Source organism: Ammospiza caudacuta, chromosome 2, assembly GCF_027887145.1.
Source record: "Ammospiza caudacuta isolate bAmmCau1 chromosome 2, bAmmCau1.pri, whole genome shotgun sequence".
In the NCBI taxonomy this organism is placed as follows: domain Eukaryota; kingdom Metazoa; phylum Chordata; class Aves; order Passeriformes; family Passerellidae; genus Ammospiza; species Ammospiza caudacuta.
The window spans coordinates 1,997,484-2,006,148 of record NC_080594.1 but is presented as its reverse complement, the minus strand read 5'-3'; the positions used below and the strand labels follow the sequence as shown (position 1 = coordinate 2,006,148).

Below are 8,665 nucleotides of genomic sequence, written 5' to 3'. Positions count from 1 at the left end.
GGGGGGGATTAAAAATGAAAAAATAAAAAAAAAATTTAAAAAAGGAAGAAAAATAGAAGGAAAAGCCACGAAGGCGAGCAGGGATGTGTCCCCTCCCTCGCTCGCCCCACGGGCTCGGGGAGCGGCAGGTGGCCGGCCTGGAGCTCCTGGGGGGGGACGGACCCGCAGCGCATCCAGGCGCTCCCCGAGGGATCCCCGCGGCGCGCAGCGCTCGCAGCCGGGCACGAACCGCCCGGGCGGGCGAGGGGCGAGCCCAGCCCGCTGCGGCAGCCGGGGGCCGACCCCGCGCCGTGCCGGTGCCGTCCCGCCCCGTCGGGGGCGGCGGGAGGGCGGCGCGGCGGGGGCCGCCCGCGGGCGCGTTACGCACGCAGTGATCTCAGCGGCGCGGGCGCGGCGGCAGCGCCGGGCTGGGGGCGGCACGGCCGGACCCCATAAAGGGCGGCGGCGAGCGCCGCTGCCGCACTCACCCCGCACGGCGGAGGCGGACGGGCCCGCGCTCCGCTCCGCAAAGCACGGCAGGCTCCTCGGCGCCCTGGAAGTGCAGGCGGGACCGTCCCGGGGCTGTCGGAGACTCGCCGGAGCGTCCTCCCCGCCCGCTGCTGCTGCCGCTGCAGCCGGGGAAGGCTGAGGAGGAGAAGCGGCAGCCGGAGCAGGACAGAAGACAGAGGGACGGAGCGAGGGGCAGCGCTGCCCTCGCACAGCCGCGCTCCCCGGCATCGCCGCCGCGCCCCGGCCATGGGGAAGCCGACGCCGCCTCTGCAGTGACCGCGGGACGCGGCTCCCGCGCGGTCCTCCGCCGGCAGAAAGACTCAGACACCCCCCAAAACCTGAAAGCAAAACCCCACATCTTCCACATCCATTCCTATATAAAGTGAAATAAAGAGAGGAGAAGGGCTGCGCCGAGCGATGAGGAGCGGGGGGCGGCTGCCGGCGCTGGCGCCGGTGCTGGCGGCGCTGCTGGGGCTGTGCAGCGCCGAGCGCAGGGCGCTGGTGCTGCCGCGGCGCCTGGGCGCGCCCGGCGCCCGAGAGCGCTTCCGCCTGGAGGCCTTCGGGGAGCGCCTGACGCTGGAGCTGGAGCCCGACAGCAGCTTCCTGGCCCCGGACTTCACCCTGCAGTACCTGGGCGGGCCGCCGCCGCCGCCCGAGGACGACCTCTCCCGCTGCTTCTACTCCGGCACCGTGAACCGCGACCCCGGCTCGGCGGCCGCGCTCAGCCTGTGCGCGGGGCTGCGCGGCGCCTTCTCGCTGCGGGGCCGCCAGTACCTGATCCAGCCCGCGCCCGGCACCGCGCACCAGCACGGGCCGCACCTCCTGCGCCTCCGCGGCGCGCCCCGCGCCGCCCCCGCCGCCCGCTGCGCCGTGGCCGAGGCGGGGGCCGGGGCCGGGGCGGAGCCGCCCGAGCCCGCCGAGCCCGCAGGTACCGTGGGGAAGCCGCGCCGGCCTCCGCGGGGACGGGGAGGGCAAGGGCGGGGGTGTGGCGGGGATGCCCGGCCGCTGCTTGCCCCGCATCCCGCCCCGAGGCGCCCAACGAGCACAAAGCAGGGGCGCGCGTCTTGGGTACCCGCGGGTTTGGGCTTCTGAACGGTGCTGGCTTGCTGTGCTCACCTGCGCTTTCCCTCCCTGTCCTTTTTAACGCAGAAACGAAAAGCAGGAGGAAGAAGAGGTTCGTGTCCAGCCCCCGCTACGTGGAGACCATGCTGGTGGCCGACCAGTCGATGGCTGAGTTCCACGGCAGCGGGCTGAAGCACTACCTGCTGACCCTGCTCTCCGTGGCCGCCAAGCTGTACAAGCACCCCAGCATCCGCAACTCCATCAGCCTGGTGGTGGTGAAGATCATGGTCATCTACGAGGAGCGCAAGGGCCCCGACATCTCCTCCAACGCCGCCCTGACTCTGAGGAACTTCTGCAGCTGGCAGAAGCAGCACAACCCGCCCAGCGACCGGCACGCCGAGCACTACGACACGGCCATCCTCTTCACCCGGCAGGTGAGGGACACCGAGCCGCATCCAGCCCCACGCCCACTGCTCCCTACACTCCGAAAAAGTGCCCAGAGACAGTCGCGTGTCACCACAGCTGCAGTGAAGCAGGCTGAAAATTACATGAGCTGCTTTTCGTTTTATTCTTTTTTTTTTTCCTGTTTGCATCGTGTCTGGTGAAGCTCACAGTTTGTGCACTGTCTTTGTAAACTCACAGATTGTGCACTGTGTTCCTGCCCCATATATTTTTAGCAGATTTCAGATGGAAATTATGCATTTCATTTCTACGTGTAACCCTCGCCTATGTTCCAGAGACAGATTTTTGCCATCATACCCATTGAAGTGCTGAATATTTATGCTCTTTCCATAAGTAAAGGCAAACTGCCAGGGCTGGATGGCTCTTGCCAAGGTTAAGTCTCTGATCTGATTAATAATGAAACTGCCTTTTTTTACAGGACCTGTGCGGTGCCAAGACATGTGATACTCTTGGGATGGCTGATGTGGGAACAGTTTGTGATCTAAACCGCAGTTGCTCTATCATAGAAGACGATGGTTTGCAGGCTGCCTTCACAACGGCCCACGAATTAGGTACTTGAAACTTTGCAAAGCCGTTCCCTGGGATTAATTGAAGCCAGCTTGATGCCGTAAAGCCCAGCCTGCACCTCCCCGGAGCGGTCGGGAGGAGGCAAAGCACTGTCTTGGAGCAGGCTTGGACTCGGGATAGCAAATCCGGCCTGCACAGCATTGCCTGCAAGAGGCTGTGTGTGCGCCTGCAGGAAAAAAAAAAAAGGGATGGAAGATCGAGTGCCATCTGCTTGAAATCTGGGAGCGTTCAGTTTCGGGTTATTAATTACAGACCGGGCTCTGGGCAGCTCTAGAGCAATATTTAAAATACTGTTGGTAAAGCATAGGACAGACTTCCTAAAGTCACAGACTTTGCTTTTCTCCTTTTCTCCAAGGCCACGTGTTTAACATGCCTCATGACGATGCAAAGCAGTGTGCTGGCATCAATGGAATGAGCCGGGATTTCCACATGATGGCATCCATGCTCTCCAACCTGGACCGCAGCCAGCCCTGGTCTCCATGCAGCGCCTACATGATTACAACATTTCTGGATAACGGTCATGGTAAGGTTATTAAGCTTTCCATTCATGTGGCGTTTCAGCTCTTGTGCTTTACTGCTTTGCTTTTTTTTTTTTTTTTTTTCTTTAAGAGTGTTTCTGCTTCAGCACAGACTTAACCTTTTGCATGCTGTCAGTGAGTTTAGAAGAGCCTTATTTTTACAAGAATGGTGGCACAAAAGCAAACGCAGTTCACTTTTTAAACTGACCCCACGGCATCATCTGACTTTTTTTTTTTTCCAATTTTTTCAGGGGAGTGCTTGTTGGACAAGCCCCACAGGCCCATCCAGCTGCCCTCGGACCTGCCTGGCACTCTGTACGATGCCAACAGGCAGTGCCAGTTCACGTTTGGAGACGAGTCCAAGCACTGCCCCGACGCAGCCAGTACGTGCACGACGCTGTGGTGCACGGGCACCTCGGGAGGGCTGCTGGTGTGCCAAACCAAACACTTCCCCTGGGCAGACGGCACCAGCTGCGGCGAGGGCAGGTGGTGCATGAATGGCAAGTGTGTGAACAAGACTGAGAAGAAGCATTATGATGTGAGTAGTGAAAAAGAAATGGGGGCAGCTTTGGGTGCTGCAATGGGGGGGATCTGTGAGATGGGGTTGATTCGATGCTGATGAGCAAATCTAGGGCAGGTTTTTTAAGGAGTTCGGGTCGGTAAAAATGAATGCAATAATGGTTTTTATGGTGTGGTTGTGTATGGATTTTCCTGGCTTTGTATGGATTTTCCTGTGTTTGACCCGTGTCCTGCCTTTGCTGTCGTTGCAGACGCCAGTGCACGGGGGCTGGGGCTCCTGGGGGGCGTGGGGCGAGTGCTCACGGAGCTGTGGAGGGGGAGTGCAGTATTCCTTCCGGGAATGCGACAACCCCGTGCCCAGGAACGGCGGCAAGTACTGCGAGGGGAAGCGGGTGCAGTACCGGTCCTGCAACATCGAGGACTGCCCCGACAACAATGGTAATTATTCCCCATTTTTGACAGCCGGGGTGGGTGTGCTGTGGAGGAACAGCACGGACAGAGATGATCTCATGGCCACCTGTCTTTTCTCTGCCTGCAGGCAAAACGTTCAGGGAGGAACAGTGTGAAAAGCACAACGAGTTTTCCAAGTCTGCCTTTGGAAGTGGACCTGCGGTGGAGTGGACACCCAAGTTCGCTGGTGTGTCTCCAAAGGACAGATGCAAGCTGGTTTGCAGAGCCAAAGGAACAGGATACTTCTTTGTTCTACAGCCAAAGGTATTTCAAAACTGCACCTCTTGCAGCTGATCATGAGGGGGATTTTTATTTTCGCTATGTGAAAAGTCAAGCAGTGTAGAAATCTCAAATTGTCTTTCTCATATTTAAGCTGGATTATTCCTCCATGTACAGCAGGATCATTGCAAGCATGCTTTAAGTGTTTTGGCACAATCCTTCCACCTCCTTTACCCACTCCACCCTGGTTTCCTTCCCTCTCCTTCCACCAATCTGATTGCATTGAGATAGGTTTGGAAAACTCTTGAGGGATCTTTGCCAGAACATTGGTGCTTTCTCATACTGGTTACTAACATGCTGACAGCTTAAAATAAACACGAGGAAAAATGTTCATCTTGCATAGCTACTTGAATTCGCTGTCATCAGATGGTGAGAGCCAGGAACTACCAGGGCGATGACACAGAGGGTTTTTGTGGAACAGCACTCCTAGAAATAAAGGATGTGCTGAACAGCATTAAAAGCAGCGCTGGCAGTGTGATTTGAGGACAGGGCTGCCTTCTAGGGACACTAGAAAGCAATGGGGCTTCTTTTGTATGAGACCAGTAAACAGCAGGTTCTTAGGGGGAGGTATTGATGAAAAGTGAAATTGTTTTCTCCTCTTTTTTATTATTATATCATTTTGGCAAGTAAGACTATCTGTGGGCTGCTCTGCTTTTTAGTTTCCAAAGCCCTGAAAATGACAGGTGCTATGGGCTTTCCACCATCAGTATTTTGTGTCACACGGTTTCAGAGCACTGTGCATGTTGTAACCAGGCTCCTTGTGTCCCCAAGGTGGTGGATGGCACCCCGTGCAGCCCCGACTCCACGTCCGTGTGCGTGCAGGGGCAGTGCGTGAAGGCCGGCTGCGACCGCACCATCGGCTCCAACAAGAAGTTCGACAAGTGCGGCATCTGCGGCGGCAACGGCTCCACCTGCAAGAAGGTGTCTGGCACCCTCGTCAGAGCCAAGTGAGTGTGGGGCTGCTGCTCACCTTGTCCTTGTGCGGGGGAGCTCAGCTTGTCCTGGTGGACGGGATTAGTCCATTAACAATAAGGCTGCTGCCTCACCTTCTTCTTGTGGGTGGGATTTGTCCATTATCGAGCCAAACACCTTGACTTCAGACAAGCTTTAGTCTTGGGCTGGGAGGCTTTTTCCCCTTCCCTGCAGAGGACTCAGTGTTTCTCTGTTCTCCCGGAGCAGACCTGGCTACCACGACGTGGTCACCATCCCGGCGGGAGCCACCAACATCGAGGTGAAGCAGCGGAACCACCGGGGCGCGCGGCACGACGGCAGCTTCCTGGCCATCAAAGCCGCCGACGGCACCTACGTGCTCAACGGCGACTACACGCTGTCCACGCTGGAGCAGGACATCACCTACAAGGGCAGCGTGCTGCGCTACAGCGGCTCCTCGGCCGCCCTGGAGCGCATCCGCAGCTTCAGCCCGCTCAAGGAGCCGCTGACCATCCAGGTGCTGACGGTGGGGGACCTGCCGCAGCCCAAGATCAAGTTCACCTACTTCGTCAAGAAGCCGGCGCAGCCCGGCGCGGACAAGGCGGTGGCGGCGGGCAAGAAGAAGGAATCCTTCAACGCCATCAGGGAGATCATCTCCTCGGAGTGGGTGATCGAGGAGTGGGGCGAGTGCTCCAAGTCGTGCGGCTCGGGCTGGCAGCGGCGCGCCGTGGAGTGCCGGGACCCGCGGGGCCGGCCGGCCGCCGACTGCGCCCGCGAGCTGAGGCCCAGCAACCTGCGGCCCTGCGCCGACGTGCCCTGCCCGCAGTGGCAGCTCGGGGACTGGTCCCCCTGCTCCAAGACGTGTGGGAAGGGCTTCAAGAAGAGGTTGTTGAAATGTGTCTCTGCCGACGGCAGCGTGCTGCCCCAAGAAAGCTGTGAGCCCTCCAAGAAACCCAAGCACCTGATAGACTTCTGCAACGCCACGGACTGCAGCTAGATAGGACAGCTTGGGAAAAGCTAAAACCTTTTTTTTTATTATTATTATTATTTTATTTTATTTTATTTTTTTCCTTCAGACCTGTGCACTGAAAAACACAAAAGAGGGCTAGAGGCAGCACCTGTGTTTTTGCGTAAAGAAATTCACGGTGAAGATCCATTGAGGTGGGACAGTGCAAACAGCTTGAATTGGCTTTGCATCCCAAAAATCCCCTGCCAGCTGAAAATTGGATGGGATAGCAGACCCATGTCATTCATTTCTCTTTAGCAGATAAGGCCCAAAGGCATCAGAATTGCTTTTTTTAAAGTCTTATAAATTAAGCCAAATGTAAGCAGTGAGACACATTTCAGCAAACATTTTGGGGTTTGGTTATTTCTCCCTTCTTTTGGATTTATCTTGTGGTACTGATCAAATCCCCATGTGTAGGAAGGGGAGGGAAAAAGATAGCTTAAAATAATTGGTCAGGGCTTACCTACCTCACAAAGGGCAAAAAACAAGATTGGAAAAGGAGCTTTAACTATGTCATTCATGGCTGCTATTGTTTCAGAGAATAGTTTTATATAAAAATAAAGCCATATTCTCTACCTGTCAAGAGTAAGAAATACCAAGAACAAATATCAACTCCACAAATCACTAGAATTTCATAGTTTTTTTAAAAGTACCTTTATGTCATCCCAATGTGCCTGTCCATTTCTCTCAGCCACTCCAGTGCCATTGTGGTGACATGTGTAATCCAGAGGCTTGGAAAAGTGGAAATCTGAGTCTGAGTAGTTGCTCTTTGTGCCTTCTGCGTATACCTTCCACTGGCTTTTCTGATTCCAGCTTGGTCCTGCCTTCCTGCCAAACAGATCCATGGAGTGTGTCAGCATTCCAGTCGTGTCTTCACACTCCAACCTTTGGCCTTAACCTGGCCAAAGGATTATTATTTGAGTTAAAAAGGAAAAGAGAAAAGAATCCCATTATGAATGGGTGTGTCCTCTGTGGCCTCTGCTGGGTTTGTAGAGCTCAGTCTCTGATCAGGTGGGAAGGCAAAGCTGAGGGATAGCAGGTCCATCCACAGCGAAACGCCAGCATTCACATCATTGAAGATTGTGCCAGTCCATAGACCATGAGAGAATATGGCTTTCCATATGTATATAGTAAAATATATTACTATAGATTTTATATACTTCATAAGTATTTTATATTTCTCTCCCTTCTGGGAAGGGTTATAATTTGTAATAAATGCATATAATGAGCGTATTTATTTTTATACTTCTTGTCTAATGTGATCTTCTAAGTTATCGCTTTTTTAAAAGGACATATAACAAGGATAGAGTATTTATACAGTATAATATGTTACTAGAGGTAATAAATGAACCCTTATAAATTTTGGAAATGGAGTGTCTTTATTTCACTGGACCAAAACCAGTCCATGGAGCTGAAAGAGTTTGGAATCTGAGGAAAATGCTAAGCAAGAGGCAACTAATTACCTGTGTTTAGTGAAGAGGTTTGGAAAATTCTCCCCATAATGTCACACACACCACCTTAAAAGAGGTAATTTTGTATTTTATTACTTAACCACTAACTCATCTATTCCAGAAAACGGAGTGCAACCATAGTGATGCCACTGGCTGTAATAACAGCTTGGGGAGGGAGCAGCGCTGTCAGTTGTGTTCAGAACCAACAAAATATGTACAGAAGCAGCAGTTTTGCCTCACTCTGGTGGGAAAGGAGCAGTCAGAAGCCAGAACCATTCATGAGCAGTCAGAGGTTTCCCTCACCAACTCCTGGAGAATTTCCCTCTCTAATTTTCTCCTGATGCTGCTTTTCCAAGAAGCACTGTGTGAATGAGCTGTTCTAACATGTTTTATGATGTTAAAATGGATACTAAACATCAAAAGCTGATTTTTGCTCACTCATACCTGATCTCATCACCACTGCAGTCAAGAGAAAATCTTCTGTTGGGCTCCATTGGATTTTTGCCATGGAATTTGAGACATCAGTCATTTCTGGATACTTTTGGCTTTGTGTCATGTAAAAATCTATTAAAACTTCCTTTGCCAAAGTTTGGGCTCTGTCTGTGCAGAAATAGTTCCTCTTTTATTCTGTGGATAAAGTCCTGGCCCCTCTGAATCTCAGAGAATTCTCATCACATCACACTTCATTGAGCATTGCTTTGAAGTGCAGAAATGCTGGGGAATGTTTTATTCCTAATATTATTCAGGAGGCAGCCAATCCCTTTCTGGTTTTACAAATACAAGAAAGAACTATTTATTTGTATATATCAATATGTATGTGCATATACATTTTATTCATCATCTAGGTTAGAAAATAACTGGGAGTTTGAAGAGGAGAACTTATCCTGGAGCCTGCCAGACTGATGAGATGTGAAATTGTGGCTTCTGTGCTG

The 8,665-nt window shown here is 53.3% G+C and overlaps 1 protein-coding gene across 1 annotated transcript; it reads left to right on the top strand.

The window, feature by feature from the left end:
• The first annotated feature begins 498 nt into the window (after positions 1-498).
• ADAMTS1 (ADAM metallopeptidase with thrombospondin type 1 motif 1) lies at positions 499-8,131 on the top strand. The gene is made up of 9 exons (XM_058821778.1): positions 499-1,417; positions 1,639-1,985; positions 2,432-2,564; positions 2,936-3,103; positions 3,350-3,636; positions 3,869-4,055; positions 4,156-4,331; positions 5,118-5,293; positions 5,526-8,131. Exons 1-9 carry the CDS (start codon positions 907-909, stop codon positions 6,271-6,273), a joined length of 2,733 nt encoding a protein of 910 aa, XP_058677761.1. The 5' UTR covers positions 499-906; the 3' UTR covers positions 6,274-8,131.
• Positions 8,132-8,665: the final 534 nt, after the last annotated feature.

Coding starts and splice junctions, on each gene's coding strand:
- ADAMTS1 (XM_058821778.1), top strand. CDS start 907: ATGAGGAGCGGGGGGCGGCTGCCGGCGCTGGCGCCGGTGCTGGCGGCG. Junction 2,565..2,935: donor CACAACGGCCCACGAATTAG/GTACTTGAAACT, acceptor CTTTTCTCCAAG/GCCACGTGTTTAACATGCCT. Junction 3,104..3,349: donor ATTTCTGGATAACGGTCATG/GTAAGGTTATTA, acceptor CAATTTTTTCAG/GGGAGTGCTTGTTGGACAAG.